General features: G+C 37.2%; 1 protein-coding gene across 1 annotated transcript in view; it reads right to left on the bottom strand.

Annotated features, from left to right (window-relative positions):
• The window catches only part of ANKFN1 (ankyrin repeat and fibronectin type III domain containing 1), a 465421-nt gene that overhangs the window by 149890 nt on the left and 290386 nt on the right, over positions 1-25145 (bottom strand). The window contains exons 5-6 of the mRNA XM_055257387.2: positions 5262-5463; positions 2154-2364 (exon numbers count right to left, since the gene is read on the bottom strand). Coding sequence (XP_055113362.1) covers positions 2154-2364; positions 5262-5447 — 397 coding nt within the window. The 5' untranslated portion in view covers positions 5448-5463. The remainder of the gene's footprint in view (positions 1-2153; positions 2365-5261; positions 5464-25145) is intronic.

Below are 25145 nucleotides of genomic sequence, written 5' to 3'. Positions count from 1 at the left end.
ATGGAAAGCGCTCAGAAAGGTGCCTGACACAGGGTGAGTGCTGCATGATATTATCCCATCCACTCCTGGGCAGGGTCTGCCGTTGGCCCTAGTGCAACTTTCTTCCCCAAGTACTATCAGCTCTACTTCAAAATACATCCGGAAGGAAGCCAGTCACAGAAGACCATATATTATATAATTCTGTTACATGAAATGTCTAGAACAGGCAAATCTATAGAAACAGAAGGTAGGTTCATGGTTGTGAAGAGTTGGGGAGGTTGGGGAGTGATAATAGTTAAATGGTATGATGTTTCTTTTCAGGGCAATGAAGCTCTAAAATTGACGGTGGTGATGGCTGCACAACGCTGTGCATATATTAAAAACCATTGAATTGTATACTTTAAATTGGTAAATTTTATGGTATGTGAATTGTATCTCAATAAAGCTGTTAAAAATACATCCAGAATTCTGACACTACTCAACATCACTGTGATGTTAGTCCAAGCATCCAGTCTGTCACCTGGACCACTGAAATGACCTTGTAACTGGTCTTCTCAATTTCACAATTACCTCACCACTGTCTCTTTTCCATAGAGCACTGTAGTGATCTTCTAATGTAAATCAGAATATGTCATTTACCTTCCTAAATTGCTCCACTGCCTTCCCATCGTACTCCACAATTAATGTTGAACACTGACCATGGCCTCAGGGTCCTGCATAATCTGGTCCCTGTGACTTCTCCCTCAATCATCATTCTCCCTCTTGCTACTTTACTTTGGACCCATGACTTTTTTGTTCCTCCAGTATGTCAGTCTTACTCTTGCCTGCCTCAGTATCTTTCTATTTGCCGTTCGCTCTGCTGAGAATTTGACTTCCACATCTTCTCATAGTTCATTCCTTCATATCATCTAGAATTCAACTCAAATATCACCACATCAGAGAGGCTTTTCTTGCCCAACCCTATTTATGTATTCATTTTTTAATTGACATAGTGTAACTGCCCGTATTTATGGGGTACAACTGGATGTTTTCATATACATAGATGTTGTATAATCATTAAATTAGGTGTTTAGTGTATCCATCACCTCATGCATTTATCATTTCTTTGTGGTGAGAACATTCAAAAGCCTCTCTTCTAGCTACTTCGTAATACACAATACCTAACTGTTAACCATTCCAACATCACCCTACTGTGCAGTAAACACCAGACATTCCTCCTACCAAATTGTCAAAATTAAAAATAGAACTACCATGTGATGCAGCAATCCCCCTACTGGGTATATATCCAAAGGAAATAAAATCAGTATGTTGAAGAAATATATGCATCCCCATGTTTATTATGGCACAATTCACAATAGCTAAGGTGTGGAATCAAGTTAAGTGTCTATCAATAGATGAATAGATAAAGAAAATGTTGTATAAGCCAAGCAAAGAAAGATAAACATGGCGTGATCTCACTTACATGTGAAAATTTTTTTAAAAAGTTGATATCATAGAAGCAGAAATTACAGTGATTACTGAAGACTGAGGGGTGGGGATTGTGAGAGATTGGTCAATGGGCACCAACCCTAATTAAAATAGTCCCTTTCCTATCAATCTCTAGCCACTTATCCATTTTATTTTCTTCACAGCATTTATCACTATTTTGAGTTTGTATTTTTTCTATTTACTTGCTTATTGGAAGTCTTCCCAACAAGCATGTAATTTCTATGAGAATAGGGATTTTTGTCTTGTTTGCTGTTACATTCCTAGCACCTAGAACAGTGTCCTGCACTCAGTGTTTATTGAATGAATGAATGAATGAATGAAGCCACTGCATTGACTGTGGATACAAAACAGAAACACGCAAATGCTCATTCTTCTATATATATCTCCTATTATATATCCTCACTTGGAGTATGTCACATATTTTAAAGCTTGTGATATAATTCTTAGAAGCCCTTTGGGGGTTCCTTTTTAATGCCATTCAGCATATTCTATTTAGAAAAGAACTTGATGCTTAGACCAATAAATGCTGTCACTATTTGCGTGAAAGTCCATGAAAACATCCAAAGGCTATCAGAGTCTATGCTTAGTCAACCATTCCTGCTCTGAAAGTCAGCAATGGCTATTTTGGTGGCATAAGGCTGGAATCTGGCTTTAATAGTACATGTGTTTATTCTCAGGTTACTTACAGTGTGGACTTTCTCGGGCCCCTGTCCTCAGAAGGATCCTTGCGATGGGCACATTGTTGGTCATGATGGCAATATCCAGGGGTGTCAAGCCCTCGCTGTTAGGTGTGTTGAGGTCGAGTTCTTCTGGTGTGTACTGATACAGGAGGATCTGCACAGCATCCATGTCCTGCTGTTCGACTGCCTCAAACATGGCTTCATTGCCCTGGAAATTCTAGAGAGGAGCAAAAGTAGATTAGCACGATTTCTTAAACCAGTGTATCTTTGTAGCTTAGCTCTTTTGAAGTTTAAGGACTGTTTCAGGGACTGCATGTCCACTTATAAGTGGAATAACTACAATTTATCCCAAGGTCTCCAAAGTAAACACTCTGTTGGACTTGCCCTCCATCATTTCTAATGGACATTGAATAGATGCGCTGAGAGAATACAGGACAGCCTGGCTGGGCTGTAGATAAGAGCAAACCTCAGCTTTTCTCAAACCAGTCTTCTGAAAAATACCCTAATAATTCATTTGGCTGGGCATGGTGGCTCACGCCTGTAACCCCAGAACTTTGGGAGGCCGAGATGGGAAGATGACTTGAGGCGAGGAGTTTGAAACCAGCCTAGCCAACAAAGTGAAACCCCATCTCTACTAAAAATATAAAAATTAGCCGAGTGTGGTGTTGGGTGCCTGTAATCCCAGCTACTCCAGAGGCTGAGGCAGGAGGATCACTTGAACCCAGGAGGCAGAGGTTGCAGTCAGCTGAGATTGCGCCACTGAACTCCAGCCTGCGCAATGGAGGGAGACTCTGTCTCAAAAAATAAATAAATAAATAAATAAATAATTAAGAGATGTTCTATGAAGGAAATAGCATGTGGTCAAATCAATTTGATAAACATTAGATTAAACCAAGTGTACCCCATTACTTCCCTGTAGGCTTCCTCAGGGTCTTTAATTTTAACATGTATTTTATTGCATTTGCTTTGACTACTCCTGGAATAGTGTTCGACAGAACACAGTTTGAGAAATGCTGGCATAGGTAATGTTAGCACAGGTAGCAGTTATGGCTAGCTTGAAATTGAGAGTACACTTTCTCTGTTTTTCCTCAAACTCACCCCTCCCTCTCCATCTCCAGCCTCTACATTGTCATCCCGTATCTGGACCATGGCAGTGACCTGTCTGCTGCTAGTCTTGGTCTCCCCCCCCAGCTCTCACTCTATACTGATACAAGAATAATCTTCCTAAAATATACATGTTACATGTTACTTCCTTATTTCCAAATATCTACTAGCTCCACGCTGCCTGTGGGTTGATAGTTTCTAAGCCCTGAGACGAGGAGTCCAAGTGGTAGTTTTCAGGGAGGGTTTCAATGGCTGGATGGCAAATTAGTTTTGGGTCTCATGGGACCAGAGTTGAATATTCATAGAATACAGTTCACTTGTAGAAAAAAAATAGCTTAAGAAAATATGGCTCCTTTGAAAAGTTCTTTCAAAGGATTAATAGTAAACAAAGGAGAAGAACTCCGGAATTCTTTTAGGTACATATTTCTTAGCACATGGGAGAAGACCAACACACGTATTATTTACACATCTATCTGGTATCTTCACCAAGAGTTGCTTGGTCTTTAAAAGAGTTGAAATACCACTGGTTTTAACCTGCATAGGGGTCACCTGATTAACATGTGGAAGATCTCCAGTGACCAAATGTTTAGGTGGTCAGGTTTTATTTTTAGTCTCATTAAAAATCAATTCTCCCTATCAAAGGCTGCAGGTCAGCTTTAGCTGAGTACATAACACAAAATTGAAATTTGAGGAAAATACAAAGCTATTATGCAAATGCCTGTTTTGACAATGGGGACCCAGGGAATAAAGCTATTTTGGTATGCAGTTTTCTTTGCTACAAGACAATCTGCTGAATGGTAAAGTGTTTTATCGACATTCTGCTAAACTGAAGAGCCTCTGATGCTTAGGCCCCAATTTAACCACAGCCAAGTCCTCCCAAAAGATGAGTTTGAAATGAGAAAACATATTAGAAAACAAATGAGTTCAAAGTTAAAGTGCCACCCTGTCCACAGTCGTGTATTTGTTTTTGGCTCTTAGTATTCCTAATTTCTCATGTGCCATATTTACTCTCACTCTTAAGTCATTTCCTCCTCCAAGCTTTTGTTGGCAAACTTTGGCATGCTTCTATCTGGAAAGGCTAGGACTCATTTCTGTTTTAAGAGCAAACAAATGGTGCCATTACTCCCTGCAAAAATCCCCTTGCTAAGCATGTTAATATTACGCTCTCAGCTTTTACTGAGGGCCATTCTGAGAAACTATTATATGAGAATGCGTGTAACATCATCAGTTCCACTATTTATGCCATTCTCTATTACATAACTCACTATGACATCTACAAGGTCCAGAGGACTGAGCAACAGGTGAATATTCATTCCTCCTGATGGACTGAGACATTTTTAGTTATCAACAGATGGGATGCTATAACCAATTGTGTTTCTTTTTCTGCTTTGACTTTCTGGGAAGTCAGAGGTGAATGTAATGATAAATTTCAGGTACAGGTACTATATTTGCCTAGATTTTTTGATATATCTATTTTTATTCTTATACCCAATATTTTCTTTTCCTGGTTTTTTTTTTTTTTTTTTTACATTTTTCCTTTACTTTCCTTCCTTCCTCCTCTCTCTTTCTTTGTCTATCATATAATACATGTGCATTCTTTGGATTCTATTTTGAATGCCTTTAGAAAGAATGTATGGTATACATTAGAAATAAGTAATAATATTATTATTTGAATGAACACTGGAACTCGCAGAAAGCCCATTTAACCCGAGACTTCATATTTGTCAAGCTGCTCTTTTTTGAGGTTTATTTATTTTTTGGTGTAGTAGTGAAATAAAAATTGAGGGAGAAGAAAAAGAACCACAAAGAAAGGGAAATAGCTCATAATCACTCAGACTTTGTCTAACAACATAAATATGTACAGTTACTGCCTTAACTGACTGTATCCCAGCATTTATAAAATTGCAAGCATCAACTTCTGAAGTAAACGTGAATCATCTTAGAATATCCTTAAACCCAAACATAACCGAATAAATCAAACTGACACAAGAATAAAAACAGTTTTGTTACCACTGAAGTCTTCCTGAGACTCAGCCGATCAGTTCTTGTCCTAAAATAGGCCTCATCGAAGGAAGAGTGGCTCCCCTTCAGTTTCTCAGAGAGGTTCCTGTACAGGCGTTTGGCTGCGTTGGGAGATGAGGGAGCACTTTGTTTTTTTGACTGACAGAGATGTAAATTTTGCATCTGTTGGGTCATTTTCACACGACAATTCCTAAGAAGAGGAAAGTCTGATGTTATATCTTTTACACCACAAATTATAAGTTGACATATAATTTTATCATCTCCAGTCAGTATCTGGAATCCAAATACAATATTATAGCTGGTAGGGACCTTAGAGATTATCAGACCCAACTTTTTTATGTTTTAAATGAGAAAGCTGAAACTCAGGGAAAGGAAGCAGCTTATTCATGGCCACAGAGCTAATTGGTGGCAGGAATGAAATGACAACCTCCATTTACTATATAAACATATTCATTTACATACAGACATATATATGATTGAACCTTGACTCAAGTCTTTACTTCTCTATCCCAAGTGAGGAAGTGTCTCTCTGTAACCTAGGGGGTCTATTCAATTCCTCTTGGGTATATATAATTGGGACTTTTCTACTTACATCCCCCTAGATGCTGGCTTCTGTTGGGTATATAAGAAAGTGTGGCTCTGTCTCAGATGGATAGACACAAGTTAACTTCTGCATAGCCCCAAACTCTTGAGGTAGCAGTTAGTTTGCATCTGTCCTCTGTCCAGTGTGGCTCTGTCTCAGATGGACAGACACAAGTTAACTTCTGCATAGCCCCAATCTCTTGAGGTAGCAGTTAACTTGCATCTGTCCTCTGTCCATCTGAGGCTTGGTGAACTATCCCAGTACTCAGAAGCTTGGGAATTTGTACCCATAGGTCCATCCCTGCTCACCCCAGATACCCTGCCTGGGGTCCACCAAGGCATTCGCTACTGGCATTCTTCAATTAGTACTTGACGGTTGTTTCAGAAATCTCTAACGAGATCTTCACCAATGTCACAACTGAAGTCAGTTTCCAGATCAGCTATGCCATTCAAAAGCCACCCACAATTACTTTGGGTATTGCTCTTGAAATTTTGATGCTATCAAGGCCCTGGCTGCCTGGCATGTGTATATGTATTGGATGAACAAAGGAATGAGAAAAATAACTAGCCATTGTAATTATGTGCAAAGTGTCTCCCTGGTAGAGCCTCTGATGCACTGGGCCCAGCGCTCTCTGGGGCAGGTCACTGCCTTCTCACCACTTCCCCTCAAATGTTTTAAATTTAATTTTTAAAATTGGTATATAATAAATATACACATTTTGGGGTATATGTGATAATTTAGTACACTTATATAATTTATAAAGATCAAATCAGTGTAGTTGGGATTCCCATCACTTTAAATATTTAGGAGCCTAGTATATAGGAAGACTCATAGTAGCTAATATTTTTGTTGTTGTAGGCATTCAATAGGTAATTTAGAATAAATGAGTGCACATATGAGAGTCTATTATATTTAATATACCAGAGAACTACCCAGCAGTTAATTTCATCCTCATGCCTTTGAACTGGGTTCCATGTCTGCTAGCACAAACTAACTTTGATTCACTTTGACTTTAAGAAATGGAGATTCATCTTCATTACATTGTTAAATGTCCTCAAGCTTTTTTTTATTTTTTTATTTTTTTTTGATTTCCAGCTTTTAAGTTCATGGCTACATGTGCAGGATGTGTAGGTTTGTTACATAGGTAAATGTGTGCTATGGTGGTTTGCTGCACAGATTATCCCTTTACCTAGGTATTAAGCCCAGCATCCATTAGCTATTCTTCCTGATGCTCTCCCTCCTCCCAGCCTGCACCCTCTGACAGGATGCAGTATGTGTTGTTCCTCGCCATGTGTCCATGTGTTCTCATCATTCAGCTCCCACTTATAAGTGAGAACGTGTTATATTTGGTTTTCTGTTCATGCATTAGTTTGCTGAGGATAATGGCTTCCAGCTTCATCCATGTCCCTACAAAGAACATGATCTCATTTCTTTTTATGGCTACATAGTATTCCATGGTGTATATATACCATATGTTCTTTATTTAGTCTATCATTGATGGACATTTAGGTTGATTCTGTGTCTTTGCTATTGTGAATAGTGCTGCAGTGAACATATGCATGCGTGTATCTTTATAATAGAATGGTTTATATTCCTTTGGGTGTATACCCAGTATTGGGATTGCTGGGTCAAATGGTATTTCTGCCTCTAGGTATTTGAGGAATCACCATACTGTCTTCCATAATCGTTGAACTAATTTACACTCCACCAACAGTGTAAAAGTGTTTTGTTTTCTCCACAACCTGGCCAGAATCTGTTGTTTTTTGACTTTTTAGTAATAGCCATTCTGACTGATGTGAGATGGTATCTCATTGTGGATTTTATCTAATGATCAGTGATGTTGAGTTTTTTGTATGTTTATTGGCCACATGTATATCTTCTTTTGAGAAGTGTCTGTTCATGTCTTTTGCCCACTTTTTAATGGGGTTGTTGTTTTTTCTTATAAATTTATTCAAGTTCCTTGTAGATGCTGGATATTAAACCTTTTCAGATGCATAGTTTGCAAATATTTTGCCCATTCTATAGGATGTCTGTTCACTCTGATGATAGTTTCTTTTGCTGAGGCACCTGTTAAGTTTTGTCTGCAACTTCCTTCAAGACAAAAGGACTTCCTAGATCCTTTTAAGGTTGTCCTGCTTAGTCAATCTTAGTGATGTCCTGGAGGCCCTACCCAGTTTTAGCTAAATGGACATATTTACATTTGGAAGGATGATGCCAAGCATTGTCTGTAATGTGTACGTATGTGTATGTTTTTATAAATCTTTAATAACCTTCTCGAAAGTAGAAATGGAAAGGGAGGTGATTTGGCATCTTTTTTCTTCCATCTACAAATCCTTTACCTTTGATTCAATAGCAAATAGGGGGTTTTCTCTTATTTTTTTCCATTCCCGTAAAAATTCCAGATTCATATGCAAGCTGGCTCACATGGGGATTGCCTTAACCTCTATCTTTCTGCCTTCTGTCTCTAGCTTTTTCCTTCAGCATTAATGCCCCAGTCAAGCCATCTGTTTTCTCTACATCATTATTGTTCCCAAAATAACTCTACATTCTTTTGTATCTCCCACAATGCCCAGAAGTTCAGTAAATAAATTCTTGTCTATTGATCAAATTCCAGCTACTTGCCCTCTAACTGATGACACCTACCCACATGGCCCCTTTTGTCTTTGCTCATCTTCCATCTGTTCCCTTCAGTCAACATAGGTTGATTTTCTCTGTCTCTCTGACTTCCTTCTCATCCACCCTTAGCTGTCCCTTCCTTCCAGGCTATTCTAAAGCTGTTTCCACTTTTCTAGCTCTCATCTATCATTATGTTTTCTTTTTCTCCTCTATATTTAAAATTTTGTCAGATAAGATGGTGAGAAAGACAACTTTCTGTTATTTGTTATTACAAATATGCATGACCCTCCCAACTAATTGTGCTCTTAAATTTTTACCCTTAAGGAAAGAGACAAGCATTTGAGAATCAGTGTAGCTTTAGTTTTGGAATTTGGCCAGACCCAGTTGGAATCTTGATATTGTTACCTACAATCTATGTGACTGTGGGAATCTTATTTCACTTCTATGAGTTCATTTCATCATTTATCAAAACTCTTTTTTTCTAGAGTTATGAAGATTAATGAACAAGTGAAAGGTACCTATTCTGTTTTGTGCGTAGTATCCACTCAATAAATAGTAGAAATTATTACCTTAAGTCTTTTTCTTAAAATAGAGACACCAAAGTATATCATAACAATTTAAATAGTTTTATTGCTTGTCTTAAATAATGTCTTGAAATTAATTTCATGTACTCAAGTAGAGACTTCTGTATGTTTGTTTATAGTAATGTATAATAAAACAGATACAGGAAGTAGAAACTTCAAACTATTAGAGGGAAGGGTGGAATAAATAATCTAAAATAATTTAAAAATTAAAAAATAAACAAACATAATAAATAGAAAATGTGAAATGAAGTTGTAAGGTTAATGTCCTAATATTGTCTTTTCATAAATGATGAAATAAACTCAGGGAATTTAAATAAGGTGCCCAAAGTCACAGAGATTGTAGGTAACAATATCACAATTTCATTTGGGCCTGCCAAATTCCAGAACCAAAACTATAGGTTGAATATATCTGTGTGCACAATATATTCAAAAGTTTACTTTTCCAAATAAAAGACAAAGACTCTCCAACTGGGATTCCTAAAAAGCCATTTACAAATGGTACACCTAAATAAACATTTCACATAAAGATTGAAAATAAAAAAAAAATAGTATGTCAATGGGAATGGCAGAGAAAGGACTTCCAAAAGTGCTTTTCTCCATAAAAGCAAAGAGAACCATAGCAAAAATAGCTAAAATTAACTTTTTCAGGATCTGGAAAATTAAACAAAGGCTTTCAGCAATCCAGGATGCCTTTATTCAAGAAAAATCACTGAATTTAGTAAGAACCGCAAGCTTTGTGGCATTTTTTTTTTTTTTTTTTTTTTTTTTTTGAGACGGAGTCTTGCTTTTTCACCCAGGCTGGAGTGCAGTGGCGCAATCTCGGCTCACTGCAAGCTCCGCGTCCCGGGTTCACGCCATTCTCCTGCCTCAACCTCTCCGAGTAGCTGGGACTACAGGCGCCCACCACCACGCCCGGCTAATTTTTTGTATTTTTTAGTAGAGACGGGGTTTCACCGTGGTCTCGATCTCCTGACCTTGTGATCCGCCCGCCTCGGCCTCCCAAAGTGCTGGGATTACAAGCGTGAGCCACCGCGCCCGGCCGCTTTGTGGCATTTTAACTTGCCCTATTCCCATCTTCTCCAGCTCTGTGGCAGTCTTGGAAACCAACAGTTTACATTCATCATAAAAGCAGTGGCCTGTCCCATCAAGTAGCCATTGACTTTCTTGGCAGAATTAGAAAAAACTAATTTAAATTTCATCTAGAACCAAAAAAGAGCCTGTATAGCCAAGACAATCCTAAGCAAAAAGAACAAAGCTGGAGGCATCATGCTGTCTGACTTCAAACTACACTACAAGGCTATAGCAACCAAAACAGCATGGTACTTGTGCCAAAACAGAGATATAGACCAATGGAACAGAACAGAGACCTCAAAGTAACACCACACATTTACAACCATCTGATCTTCAGCAAACCTGATAAAAACAAGCAATGTGGAAAGGATTCCCTATTTAATAAATAGTGCTGGGAAAACTGGCTAGCCATATGCAGAAAACAGAAACTGGACCCCTTCATTACATCTTATACAATAATTAACTCAAGATGGATTAAAGACTTAAATGTGAAACCCAAGACCATAAAAACCCTAGAAGAAAATCTAGGCAATACCATTCAGGACATAGGAATGGGCAAAGACTTCTTGACTAAAACACCAAAAGCAATTGCAAAAAAAGCCAAAATTGACAAACAGGAGCTAATCAAGCTAAAGAGCTTCTGTACAGCAAAAGAAACTATCATCAGAGTGAAAAGGCAACCTAGAGACTGGGAGAAAATTTTTGCAATCTGCCCCTCTGACAAAGGTCTAATATCCAGAATCTACAAGGAACTTAAATAAATTTACAAGAAAAAAACAACCCCATCAAAAAGTGGGCAAAGGATATGAACAGACACTTCTCAAAAGAAGACATTTATGTGGCCAAAAAACATATGAAAAAAGGATTATCATCACTGGTCATTAGAGAAATGCAAATCAAAGCCACAATGACGTACCATCTCATGCCATTTAGGATGGCAATTATTAGAAAGTCCTGAAACAACAGATGCTGGAGAGGATGAGGAGAAACAGGAACGCTTTTACACTGTTGGTGGGAGTGTAAATTAGTTTAACTATTGTGGAAGACAGTGTGGTGATTCCTCAAGGATCTAGAACCAGAAATATCATTTGACCCAGAGATCCCATTACTGGGTATATACCCAAAGGATTATAAATCATTCTACTATAAAGAAACATGCACATGTATGTTTATTGTAGCACTATTTACAATAGCAAAGACTTGGAACCAACCCAAATGCCCACCAGTGATAGGCTGGATAAAGAAAATGTGGCACATATACACCATGGAACACTATGGAGCCATAAAACAGAATGAGCTCATGTCCTTTGCAGGGACATGGATGAAGCTGTAAGCCATCATTCTCAGCAAGCTAACACAGGAACATACAACCAAACACTGCATGTTCTCACTCATAAGTGGGGTTGAACAATGAGAACACATAGACACAGGGAGAGGAGTATCACACACTGGGGTCTGTCAGTGGGTGTGGCCAAGGGGAGGTAGAGCATTAGGACAAATACCTAATACAGGCAGGGCTTAAAACCTAGATGATGAGTTGATAGGTGTAGCAAACCACCATGGCACATGTATACCTATGTAACAAACCAGCACATTCTGCACATGTATCCCAGAACATAAAGTAAAATTAAGAAACAAACAAACAAAAAAAACAGTAGCCTGTCAGCCATTGGAAGGGGGCAGAATGGGGTTGTAGCTCCTTTAAAATGCCACTTCCAGATAACTGTCATTATTTCACCTGTCTGGAGGTTTTCTAGAAAATCCTACTTGCAAGGCTTATCTTTATTTGCTCTGACTTAGAGCTCACCAAGGGCTAATAAACTTTTCTTCTGTTTTTGTTTGTTTGTTTGTTTTTCCAAAAACAAAGATTAGTAATTGTTTAACAATAGTTTAACTATGTTAGATGGGGAATTAGATGTCCATAGAGGGCTTTGAAAAACTCTGTCATTTTCTGGAGAATCTAACAGACTACAGGGCTGGGAGCATGCTCAGAAAAGACCTGAGAAGATCCTAAAATCTCATCTCTCTCTGACTTCATGGCTCTGCAAGCAGGAAGTGAAGACTATGGTGGTATTTTCAGCTGCCTGGCTGAGTATTGAAGGTGTGCCCCAACACACACATGCAGAGCTCTTCAGCAAAAACTAGGATGCTTATCAGTTCTAGGCATTTAAGGAAATCTCTGTTCAATCATTAACTCACCACTAAGATAACCAAGTAGCAACTTCAGTAGCCACATATGACAAAAAAATACAGGTTTTACAAATTTAATTCTGAAAAATCATTAAACAACAATGAATACTGGGGAGGAGGGGCAATCTAGTTTCCAGAGTTGCTACATCATTAATAAAATGCGTAGTTTTCAAGAAAACTATGTATGAGGCATGCACAGAAACAAAAACTATGTCCCATACTGAGGAAATAAAGCAGTCAATAGAAATGATTCCTGCAGAAGCCCAAATATTGGACTTACTACACAAAGACTTTTAAATTAGCTATTTTAAATATGTTCAAAGAACTAAACCATACCCAAAGAAATAAAGAAAATTCTGAGAATGATGTCTTGCCAAATAGAAAATATAATAAAGAGATACAAATCATGAAGCAAATCAAGAACCAAATAGAAACTCTAAAATTTAGAAGTACATTAACTGAAATGAAAAATATACTCAACAGCAGATTTGAGCAGGCAGAGGAAAGAATCAGCAAACATAAAGACAGATCAATCGAGATTATCCAGTATGAGGAGTGAAAAAATATGAAGAAAAGTGAAGAATGCAGAGATCCTTGGAACACTGTCAAGTATACCAACATACAAATAATAGGAGTCCCAGGAGAAGAAGAGAGGTATAGAAAGGCTATTTGAAGAAATAATGGCCAAAATATCCACCTATTTAACTATGCATCCACAGGCTCAATGAACATTAAGTAGAATAAACTCAAAGAGAGCCACATCTAGATACATCATAATCAAACCATTAGAAGCCAAAGACAGAGAGAATGTTAAAGATAGAAAGAGAGAAAAGACTCATCACATTCAAAGGATCCTCAAAAAGATTAATGGCTAATTTTCACCAAAAATCACCGGGGCCAAAAGGAAGTGGTACAACATAATCAAATGATGAACAAAAAAGACTGTCAAGAATTTCTCTACCCAACAAAACTACACTTCAAAAATAAAGAGGAAATTAAGATACTGCCAGATAAACAAAAACTTTGATATTATACCTACTGTACAATAAACGCAAACACGACTCCTTCAGGTTGAAATGAAAGGACACTAGATAGTAATGCAAATTCACATGAAGAAAGATAAAGAATAGAGCAATGACACATATAGACTCAAAATAAAGGGTTGGAGGAAAAGCTACCAAACAAATGGAAAACAGAAAAAAGCAGAAGTTGCAATCCTAGTCTCTGGCAAAACAGACTTTAAACCAACAAAGAACAACAACAAAAACCAAGAAGGACATTACATAATGGTAAAGGGTTCAATTCAGCAAGAAGGTCTAACTATCTTAAATATCTTAACATATATGCACCCAACACAGGAGCACTCAGATTCATAAAGCAAGTTCTTAGAGACCTTCAAAGAGACTTAGACTCCCACACAGTAACAGTGGGAGACTTTAACATCCCACTGACAGTATAAGACAGATCACCAAGACAGAAAATTAACAAAGATGACCTGAACTCAACACTGAAACAAATGGACCTGATAGATACCTATAGAACTCTCCACCCCAAAACAACAGAATACACACTTTTCTAATCACTACATGATACTTACTCTGAAATTGATCACATAATTGGAAGTAAAACACTCCTTAGCAAATGCAGAACTGAAACCATATCAAACAATCTCTTGGACCACATTGCAATCAAATTAGAACTCAAGACTAAGAGATTCATTCAAAACCATACAATTACATGGAAATTGAATAACATGCTCCTGAATGGCATTTGGGTAAAAAATTAAATTAAGGCAGAAATCAAGAAGTTCTTTGAAACTAATGAGAACAAAAATACAATGTACCAGAATCTCTGCGACACAGCTAAGGCAGTGTTAAGAGGGAAATTTACAGCACTAAGTGCCCCCATTGAAAAGTCAGATCTCAAGTTAACAACCTAACATCACAACAAAAAGAACTAGAGAACCAAGAGCAAACAAATCCCAAAGCTAGCAGAAGACAAGAAATAACCAAAATCAGGGCTGAACTTAGGGAGGTAGAGACACGAAAAACCATTCAAAAGGGCAATTAATCAAGGAGCAGTTTTTTTGAAAAAAAAAAAAAAAAATAGATAAACCATTAGTTAGAATAATAAAGAAAAGAGAGAATATTCAAATAGACACAATCAGAAATGATAAGGGGGATATTACCACTGACCCCACAGAAATACAAACAACTATCAGAGAATATGATAAACACCTCTATGCACATAAACCAGAAAATCTAGAAGAAATGGATAAATTCCTGGTCACATACACCCTCCCAACACTGAACCAAGAAGAAATTGAATCCCTGAAGAGGCCAATAATGAGTTCTGAAATTGATGCAGTAATAAATAGCCTACCAAGCAAAAAAAGCCCAGGGCCAGATGGAGTCACAGGTGAATTCTACCAGATGTACGAAGAAGAGCTGGTATCGTTCCTACTGAAACTATTCCAAAAAATTGCAAAGAAGGGACTTTTCCCTAACTGATTCTATGAGGCCAGCATCACCCTGATACCAAAACCTGGCAGAGATACAATAAAAAAAGAAAACTTTAGGCCAATGTCCTTGACGAACATTGGTGCAAAAATCCTCAACAAAATACCGGCAAACTGAATCCGGCAGCACATCAAAAAGCATATCCACCATGATGAAGTAGGCTTCATCCTCAGGATGCAAAGTTGGCTCAACATGCAAATCAATAAATGTGATTCATCACATAAACAGAACTAGAGAAAAAAAGCCACATGATTATCTCAATAGATGAAAAAAAGGCTTTTGATAAAATTCAACATCTCTTCATGTTAACAACTCTCAATAAACTAGGTACTGAAAGAACATACCTCAAAATAATAAGAGCCATGTATGACAAACCCACAGCCAACATCGTACTGAATGGGCAAAAGCTAGAAGCATTCCCCTTGAAAACTGGCATAAGACAAGGATGCCCCCTCTCACTACTCCTATTCAACATAGCACTGGAAGTTCTGGCCAAGGCAATCAGGCAAGAGAAAGAAAGAAAGGGCATTCAAATAGGAAGAGAGGAAGTCAAATTACCGCTGTTTGCAGATGATATGATCTTACATCTAGAAAATCCCACAGTCTCAGCCTCAAATCTTCTTAAACTGATAAACAACTTTAGCAAAGTCTCAGGATACGAAATCAACGTACCAAAACTACTAGCATTCCTATATACCAACAGCAGCCAAGCCAACAGCCAAAACAGGAATCTACTCCCATTCACAACTGTCACAAAAAGAATAAAATACCTAGGAATTCTGGTAACTATGGGGGTGAAAGATCTCTACAAGGAGAACTAAAACCACTGCTCAAATAAATCAGAGATGACACAAACAAATGGAAAAACATTCCATGCTCATGGATAGGAAGAATCAATATCATGAAAATGGCCATACTGCCCAAAGCAATTTATAGATTTAATGCTACTCCTATTAAACTACCATTCACATTCTTCACAGAACTAGCAAAAACTATTTTAAAATTCATATAAAAAAAAAAGAGCCCAAATAGTAAAGACAATCCTAAGCAAAAAAGCTGGAGGCAGCACGCTAACCAACTTGGAACTATAACACAGGGGTACAGTAACCAAAACAGCATGGTACTGGCACAAGAATAGAGACATAGACCAATGGAAAAGAATAGCAAACCCAGAAATAAGACTATGCACCTACAACTATCTGATCTTCGACAAAGTTGATAAAGACAATAGGGAAAGGATTCCCTATTCAATAAATGGTGCTGGAATAACTGGCTAGGCATAAGCAGAAGATTGAAACTGGAACCCTTCCTTACATCATATATAAAAATTAACTCAAGATAGATTAAAGACCTAAATGTAAATCCCAAAACTATAAAAAAAACCCCTGGAAGACAACCTAGGCTATACCATTCAGGACATAGGCATGGGCAAAGATTTCATGATGAAGACGCCAAAAGCATTTGCAACAAAAGCAAAAACTGACAAGTGGGATCTAATTAAACTAAAGAGCTTCTGCACAGCAAAAGAAACTATCAACACAGTAAACAGACAACTTACAGAAAAAGAGAAATTTTTTGCAAACTATACATCTGACAAAGGTCTAATATCCAGCATCTACAAGAAACTTAAATTTACAAGAAACAAACAACCCCATCAAAAAGCGGGCAAAGGACATGAACAGACACTTTTTCTTCAAAAGAAGACATACATGCAGCCAACAATCATATGAAGAAAGCTCATCATTACTAATCATTAGAGAAATACAAATCAAAACTACCATGAGATACCATCACACACTAGTCAGAATGGCTACTATTAAAAAGTAAAAAAATAACAGATGCTGGCAAGGTTGTGGAGGAAAAGGAACACACTCATACACTGTTGGTGGGAGTGTAAATTAGTCCAGCCATTGTGGAAAACAGTGTGGTGATTCCTCAAAGACCTAAAGACAGAAATACCATTTGACTCAGCAATCCCAATACTGTGTATATACCCAAAGGAATATAAACCATTCTATTATAAAGACATACATGCATATGTTCATTGCAGGACTATTCACAGTGCAAAGACATGGAATCAATCTAAATGTCCATCAATGATAGACTGAATAAGGAATATGTAGTACATATATACCATGGAATACTATGCAGCTATAAAAAGAACAAGATTATGACCTTTGCAGGGACATGGGTGGAGCTGGAGGCCATTATCGTTAGCAAACTAACACAGGAATAGAAAACCAAATATTGCAGGTTGTCACTTATAAATGAGAGCTAAATGATGAGAACACATGGACACATAGAGGGGAACAAGAGATACTGGGGCCTTTCAGAGGGTGAAGGATAGGAAGAAGGAGAGGATAAGGAAAAATAACTAATGGGTACTAGTCTTAACACCTGGGTGATGAAATAATCTGTACAACAAAACCCCATGACACAAGTTTACCTGTATAACAAACCTGCACTTGTACCCCTGAACTTAAACCAAAGTTAAAAAAGAGAAAGCATTGAGAAGGAAATTATTCAGACAAATATAAAATGCAGAATAAATATAAAGAGAGCATAAACTTATCTTTTATTTTTGTATTTTTTCTCCTGATTTAAATGACAATGAAATGGAAATGAAATAAAGAAAACAATTTAATTTACAATAGCATCAAAAGATTAAAATACTTAGAAATAAATTTAACAAAAGAAGTAAAAGACTAATTTTCAGAAAATACAAAACATCATTGAAATAAATTAAGAAAAATATAAACAAATGGAAAGACATTCTTTGTTCATGGATTAGAAGCCTTGATATTGCCCACCCAATGGGAGGCACTGGCTGGAAATTGGAGAGTAAGGTAGTGATATTTACCCCTCTTCATCTGGGGGGTATCCCTTTCAATACAACTTATTTCCTCTGCATTACAGAAATTGCTCCTCCTTTTGTCCCTTCAGGCTTTACCGTTCCTTACTGGTTTTCACTAACTTGCCCATTCTTTTGTAAGTGTTCTTATTAGTAACCTCCCCTCTGTTCTTCTCTTTGAATGCACTACATGATTCTTGCTGGAATCTTGAATAATACATCGTGTAATCTCTATAGCATCCATAAGAGTATCTTGAAATAGATAGCAACAGTACTCTTTGCAACTTTAAACTGAACTAAAAAAAAAAATACTCAAGTGTTAAATAAATATATGGCGGGTAAAATAAATACAGAGTCCTTTAAAAAGACTGGACAAGGAAACTGTATCTGTTGTGTTAAATCTGGGATATCACTCTTAAGAGAGCATTCCTTATTAGCCATTTTCACTGAAAAACCCACAGATTGAAGTCTATCATTATATTTTATTCTATTCTTTTTTTTTTAATTATACTTTAAGTTCTAGGGTACACGTGCACAATGTACAGGTTTGTTACATAGGTATACGTGTGCCATGTTGGTTTGCTGCACCCATTAACTCATCATTTACATTAGGTACTTCTCCTAGTACTATCCCTCCCCCAGCTCCCCACCCCACAACAGGCCCTGGTATGTGATGTTCTCCGCCCTGTGTCCAAGGGTTCTTATTGTTCAATTCCCACCTATGAGTGAGAACATGTGCTGTTTGGTTTTCTGTCCTTGTGATAGTTTGCTGAGAATGATGGTTTCCAGCTTCATCCATGTCCCTGCAAAGGACATGAACTCATGCTTTTTTATGGCTGCATAGTATTCCATGGTATATATGTGCCACATTTTCTTAATCCAGTCTATCATTGATGGACATTTGGGTTGGTTCCAAGTCTTTGCTATTGTGAATAGTGCCGCAATAAACATACGTGTGCATGTGTCTTTATATAGCATGATTTATAATTCTTTGGGCATACACTCAGTAATGGGATCGCTGGGTCAAATGGTATTTCTGGTTCTAGATCCCTGAGGAATCACCACACTGTCTTCCACAATGGTTGAACTAGTTTACACTCCCACCAACTGTGGAAAAGTGTTCCTGTTTCTCCACATCCTCTCCAGCATCTGTTGTTTCCTGATTTTTTTAATGATCGCCATTCTAACTGTTGTGAGATGGTATCTCATTGTGGTTTTGATTTGCATTTCTCTGATGACCAGTGATGATGAGCACTTTTTCATGTGTCTTTTGGCTGCATAAATGTCTTCTTTTGAGAAGTGTCTGTTCATATCCTTTGCCCACTTGTTGATGGGGTTGTTTGTTTTTTTCTTGTAAATTTGTTTAAGTTCTTTGTAGATTCTGGATATTAGCCCTTTGTCAGATGAGTAGGTTGCAAAAATTGTCTCCCATTCTGTAGGTTGCCTGTCCACTCTGATGGTAGTTTCCTTTGCTGTGCAGAAGCCCTTTAGTTTAATTAGATCTCATTTGTCAATTTTGGCTTTTGTTGCCATTGCTTTTGGTGTTTTAGTCATTAAGTCCTTGCCTGAGCACCCAGATTCATAAAACAAGTCCTTAGAGACCTACAGAGAGACTTAGACTCTCACACAATAATGATGGGAGACTTCAACACCCCACTGTCAATATTAGACAGATCAGTGAGACAGAAGGTTAACAAGGATATCAAGGACTTGAACTCAGCTCTGCAACAAGCAGACCTAATAGACATCTACAGAACTCTCCACCCCACATCAATAGAATATACATTACTCTCAGCACCACTTCGCACTTATTCCAAAATTGACCACATAATTGGAAGTAAAGCACTCCTCAGCAAATGTAAAAGAACAGAAATCACAACAAACTGTCTCTCAGACCACAGTGCAATCAAATTAGAACTCAGGATTAAGAAACTTACTCAAAACTGCACAACTACCTGGGAATTAAACAACCTGCTCCTGAATGACTACTGGGTAAATAATGAAATGACAGCAGAAATAAAGATGTTCTTTGAAACCAATGAAACAAAGACACAACATACCGGAATCTCTGGGACACATTTAAAGCAGTGTGTAGAGGGACATTTATAGCACTAAATGCCCAGAAGAGAAAGCAGGAAATACCTAAAATCGACACCCTAACATCACAATTAAAAGAACTAGAGAAGCAAGGGCAAACGCATTCAAAAGCTAGCAGAAGGCAAGAAATAACTAAGATCAGAGCAGAACTGAAGGAGATAGAGACACAAAAAACCATTCAAAAAAATCAATGAATCCAGGAGCTGTTTTTTTGAAAAGATCAACAAAATTGATAGACCGCTAGCAAGACTAATAAAGAAGAGAGAAGAATCAAATAGACACAATAAAAAATGATAAAGGGGATATCACCACTGATCTCACAGAAATACAAACTACCATCAGAGAATACTATAAACACTTCTACACAAATAAACTAGAAAATCTAGAAGAAATGAATAAATACCTGGACACATACACCCTCCCAAGACTAAACCAGGAAGAAGTTGAATCTCTGAATAGACCAATAACAGGCTCTGAAATTGAGGCAATAATCAATAGCTTATCAACCAAAAAGAGTCCAGGACCAGACAGATTCCCAGCTGAATTCTATCAGAGGTACAAAGAGGAGCTGGTACCATTCCTTCTGAAACTATTCCAATCAATAGAAAAAGAGGAAATCCTCCCTAACCCATTTTATGATGAAGCCAGCATCATCCTGATACCAAAGCCTGGCAGAGACACAACAAAAAAAGAGAATTTTAGACCAATATCCCTGATGAACATCGATGTGAAAATGCTCAATAAAATACTGGCCAACTGAATCCATCAGCTCATCAAAAAGCTTATCCACCACGATCAAGTTGGCTTCATCCCTGGGATGCAAGGCTGGTTCAACATACACAAATCAATAAATGTAATCCAGCATATAAATAAACAGAACCAACGACAAAAACCACATGATTATCTGAAAGATGCAGAAAAGGCCTTTGACAAAATTCAACAGCATTTCATGCTAAAAACTCTCAATAAACTAGGCATTGATGGAACATATCTCAAAATAATAAGAGCTATTTATGACAAACCCACAGCCAATATCATACTGAATGGGCAGAAACTGGAAGCATTCCCTTTGAAAACTGGCACAAGACAAGGATGCCCTCTCTCACCACTCCTATCCAACATAGTGTTGGAAGTTCTGGCCAGGGCAATCAGGCAAGAGAAAGAAATAAAGGGTTTCAATTAGGAAAAGAGGAAGTCAAATTGTCCCTCATTGCAGATTACATGATTGTATATTTAGAAAACCTCATCATCTCAGCCCAAAATCTCCTTAAGCTGATGAGCAACTTCGGCAAAGTCTCAGGATACAAAATCAATGTGCAAAAATCACAAGCATTCCTATACACCAATAACAGACAAAGAGACAAATCATGAGTGAACTCCCATTCTCAATTGCTACAAAGAGAATAAAATACCTAGGAATCCAACTTACAAGGGAAGTGAAGGGCCTCTTCAAGGAGAACTACAAATCACTGCTCAACAAAATAAAGGAGGACACAAACAAAAGGAAGAACAGTCCATGCTAATGGTTAGGAAGAATCAATATCGTGAAAATGGCCATACTGCCCAAGGTAATTTGTAGATTCAATGCCATCCCCACCAAGCTACCAATGACTTTTTTCACAGAATTGGAAAAAAACTACTTTAAAGTTCATATGGAACCAAAACAAAGCCTGCCCTGCCAAGACAATTCTAAGCAAAAAGAACAAAGCTGGAGGCATCACTCTACCTGACTTCAAACTGTACTACAAGGCTACAGTAACCAAAACATCATGGTACTGGTACCAAAACAGAGATACAGACCAATGGAACAGAACAGAGGCCTCAGAAATAACACCACACATCTACGACCATCTGATTTTTGACAAACCTGACAAAAACAAGCAATGGGGAAAGGATTCCCTATTTAATAAATGGTGCTGTGAAAACTGGCTAGCCATATGTAGAAAGCTGAAACTGGATCCCTTCCTTACACCTTCCACAAAAATTAATTCAAGATGGATTAAAGACTTAAATGTTAGACCTAAAACCATAAAAACCCTAGAAGAAAACCTAGGCAATACCATTCAGGACATTTTATTCCATTCTTTATGGTGGTTTTAAGCACAGTATTAAAAGTATGGCTCTGATATAAGGCTGATTGAACTTTATGTTTTGGCTTTTTAACTTATTAACTATATGACCTTGAGCGACTTATTTAGCTTCCCTGAACCTCAATTTCCTCATAATTAACATTATTCCTCATGTTAATAGTAATAGTCATGTATTGTCCAAAAAGGGATATCGGAATTTTAAATGAGCAAATACATATACATTGTTTAGCAGAGTGCTTGAAAAAATAGGTGTTCAATAAATATTAGTTATTATCCTTTAAGAGGTCTTTTGAGGTATAATTAACATAAATTAAACTGCATGTTTTAAAAAGTACAATTTGATTAGCTTTGACATAAGTGTTCACTCATGAAACCATTTGTCACAATCAAGATAATGAACATATACATTATCCTTAAAAGTTTCTTTGTGTCTTTTTGTAATATTTTCCCCCCTCTCCTGATTAAAATCCCTTCACTGCCCCCACAGTTTCTAGGGAAGTACCAACATTCTTTCTGATACTATAGATCATGTTTCATTTTCTTGAATATATACATGGAATATTCAGTATGCACACTTTTAAAATCCACCTCCTTTAAATCAGCGTAATCATTTTGAGATCCATCTATAATCTTTGTGTCAATACTCCTTCAGTTTTTATTACTGAGTAGTATTCCATTGTATGGATATGCCACTATTCATTTATTCAATTGTTCAATTGTTAGATGTTATTTTAAGAATATTTAATATTTAATAAAAAAAATCCCATGGGGTTTGCTTTAAGCAAGAAGATGTATTGTTTTCTTACTTAATAAAGATGTAGGGGACCCGAGTTCCAAAGAGAGGGAAACACATGGTTGGCCAAAGGTAGGCTGGTCTCTACAACTTGGCTATAGGACCAGGCTTTAGGAGATATTAGCTAGGAGACCAATTTTTATGGGAATGTTAATTTCTAGTTTTACATTTTCTTTTTCTGCATGCTAATAATTTATCCCAAAATCCTTAATAAATGTCATGTTAAATGTTACAGCCTACCAAACCTTTAAGGAATGATACCAATTCGACATACAACTCTTCCAAAAATTTGGCTTCATTTTTAAGGCTAGTACTGCCTTGATTCTAAAACCAGGAAAAAGGCAAGACATGAAAACAAAGGTATGGACCAATGTCTATCATGAACATGGAGGCAAAAAATTTCAACAAAATGTTAGCAAATTAAATCTAGCAATGTATATTATAAAAAGGATAATGCATCATGACTAGGCAGGGTTCATTCCAAGAAGGCAAGGTTAGTATGATATTTATCTACCCATTGATGTCAATGTAATTTAATACATTAAAAGAGAAGATAAGGAGGAAAAACTATATGATCTTCTCTATGGATTCATAAAAAGCAATTGGATTTACTAATATACAACGTTTATTCATGGTAAAAAAAATCTTTCAGGAATGTAAGAGAACTTCAACCTGATTAAAAGAATCTTTTAAAACCTATAGCCAATATCATACTTCATGAGTAAAGATTAAGCTCTTCTAAGATCAGAAACAAGGCAAACATGTCCACTCCTACTTTTTCTATTGTACTGGGCATCCTAGCCAGTGAAGTAGGCAAGAAAAATAAGTCAAAGACCTATATATTGGAAAGAAAGAAGTGAGATAGTCTTCATCTGCAGATGACATGAAAGTTTACATAGAATAATCTAATAAATCTATAAAAATCTACTTATGAAAAGTGTGGATGCTGAATGTGACATGATATTAAATAATGAAATTAAAGAAGAGCTATATATATATATATACACCTTGTTCATGGATTGGAAGAATAGGTATTGTTAAAGTGTCAGTTCTTCCAAACTGACCTATACATTCAATGCAATCTCAATCAAAATCCTAGCAGGCTTTTTATTTTAGTAGAAATTGACAAGTGGATTCTAAAATTTTTATAGAAATGGAAAGGATCTAAAATAGCCAAAACAATTTTGAAAAGAGAACAAAGTTGGAAGACGTACACTATGTGATTTCAAAACTTCCTATGAAGCTACAGTAATTAAGACATATAGGATTGGATTAAGGATAGCCATACAGATAAAGACAATATTATAAAGTTAGAAATACAGATGAATGACACAGAATAGAAAGCCAGGAAACAACCTGTACATATATGATCAATTCATCTCTGAAAAAGGTGTCAAGGTAATTCAATAGGAAAAAAGATAATCTTTTCAACAAATTGTACTGGAACAATGGTATATCCATACTGAAAAATGTAAAAACCCTCATATACAAAAATTAACCTGAAATAGATCATCCTAGACCTAAATGTAAAAGCTAAAACTATAAAATGTTTAGAAGAAAACATAGGAAAAAAATAGTACAGTAGCCTGGAGAATGCAGGTCCAAAATAGGAAGAAGAGTAGCCTGTGCAGAGTGGAGCCTCCTCACGTTGGCTTCACAACCGCCTGTTCCCTGGGCTTTGCTGCTTACATAAGCAGAGAGCCTCGATTGCTGCCATCATCCTGTCTCCTAACACTACCAGCTGTCTCAGGTAGAGGGCGTGTTTTGTCATGGCCTCCATCATGCTTGTTGTGACAGTAGCTGCAGAAGCCCTGACCCAACAAGACCCATGGAGGCCTTAGCTTCACTTGCGGCTACCCTAAGAGACTGAGTAACACCACCAAAAATGGAGAAAATTGGACCAGTGAGACACAGGAGACTTTCAGTAGCCAGTAGATAATTTCTTCTCTATTCCTTGCTGCAGACTGTTCTGAGGGCTACCTGGAAGCCAACACATACAAAAGAACAACAAGATGTGTTTTCTTGTGAAGCAATCGCTATTTCAGTTACAGCCACCTTTGTTTTCCTTTCTTCCTTGACTCACTTCCCTTTTTTCTTCGCTCTTGATGCCCTGAGGTTGTATCTCCCAATACCCAATAGATAATTTGCAATTGGCTTTACCTTAAGTTTTGTTTGTACATGCTAAAACAAGATATAATAATAACTCTCTGAGGAAATAGCTGCTTTCACTATATTCTCATTTTACTGAGGCCCAGAGAGGTTAGCTAACCTGTCCAAGATGTTACAGCCAGTAAATGGAGCAGCAGGATTTGAACTCTGGCTCCAAAGTCCATACTTATAACAACTCTGTTATTATTATTTCTAAGGGACCTTGATCTGGCTGCCTGTCAGCTTCATCTTCCTAGATCTTGATTCTGAAGTCAAGACTTCTTGTCATGTTGTGAGTCTTGGCACCTCCAGAGTTCATGTTTCACTGGA

The sequence above is a fragment of the Symphalangus syndactylus genome, chromosome 20 (assembly GCF_028878055.3).
Source record: "Symphalangus syndactylus isolate Jambi chromosome 20, NHGRI_mSymSyn1-v2.1_pri, whole genome shotgun sequence".
Taxonomy (NCBI): Eukaryota; Metazoa; Chordata; class Mammalia; order Primates; family Hylobatidae; genus Symphalangus; species Symphalangus syndactylus.
Note: the sequence above shows the minus strand (reverse complement) of the source record. Positions and strands in the feature narration are given on the sequence as shown.